Source organism: Acanthisitta chloris, unplaced genomic scaffold, assembly GCF_000695815.1.
Source record: "Acanthisitta chloris isolate BGI_N310 unplaced genomic scaffold, ASM69581v1 scaffold28397, whole genome shotgun sequence".
Lineage (NCBI taxonomy): Eukaryota > Metazoa > Chordata > Aves > Passeriformes > Acanthisittidae > Acanthisitta > Acanthisitta chloris.
Genome location: NW_008682463.1, coordinates 1 through 342, shown reverse-complemented (window position 1 = coordinate 342; position 342 = coordinate 1). Strand labels below are relative to the sequence as shown.

The window sequence follows — 342 nt, the reverse complement described above, 5'->3', positions numbered from 1 at the left end:
TGTTGGAGGACACTGGGGGTGTTGGGACACTGGGAATGTTGGTGTCTCTCTAGGTGGAGTTGGCGGTGTTGGAGGACACTGGGAATTGTGGTCTCCCAGTGCTCCAGCCTGGAGTTACTGGCGTTGGAGGGGACTGGGACACGGGGACACTGGGAATTGTGGTCTCCCAGTGCTCCAGCCTGGAGTTACTGGCGTTGGAGGGGACTGGGACACGGGGACACTGGGAATTGTGGTCTCCCAGCGCTCGGGTCTGGAGTCAGCGGTGCTGGAGGACACTGGGGGTGTTGGGGCACTGGGACACTGGGAATGTTGGGTCACTGGGAATTGTGGTCTCCCAGCGCT

The 342-nt window shown here is 60.8% G+C and overlaps 1 protein-coding gene across 1 annotated transcript in view; it reads left to right on the top strand.

Moving 5' to 3' along the window:
* The window catches only part of LOC103805881 (keratin, type II cytoskeletal 7-like), a gene marked incomplete at both ends in the record, with an annotated part of 2,270 nt that extends 1,962 nt beyond the window's left edge, over positions 1–308 (top strand). Inside the window, one exon of the mRNA XM_009078544.1 lies at positions 242–308. Within this exon, the coding sequence (XP_009076792.1) occupies positions 242–308 (67 nt within the window). The remainder of the gene's footprint in view (positions 1–241) is intronic.
* Positions 309–342: the final 34 nt, after the last annotated feature.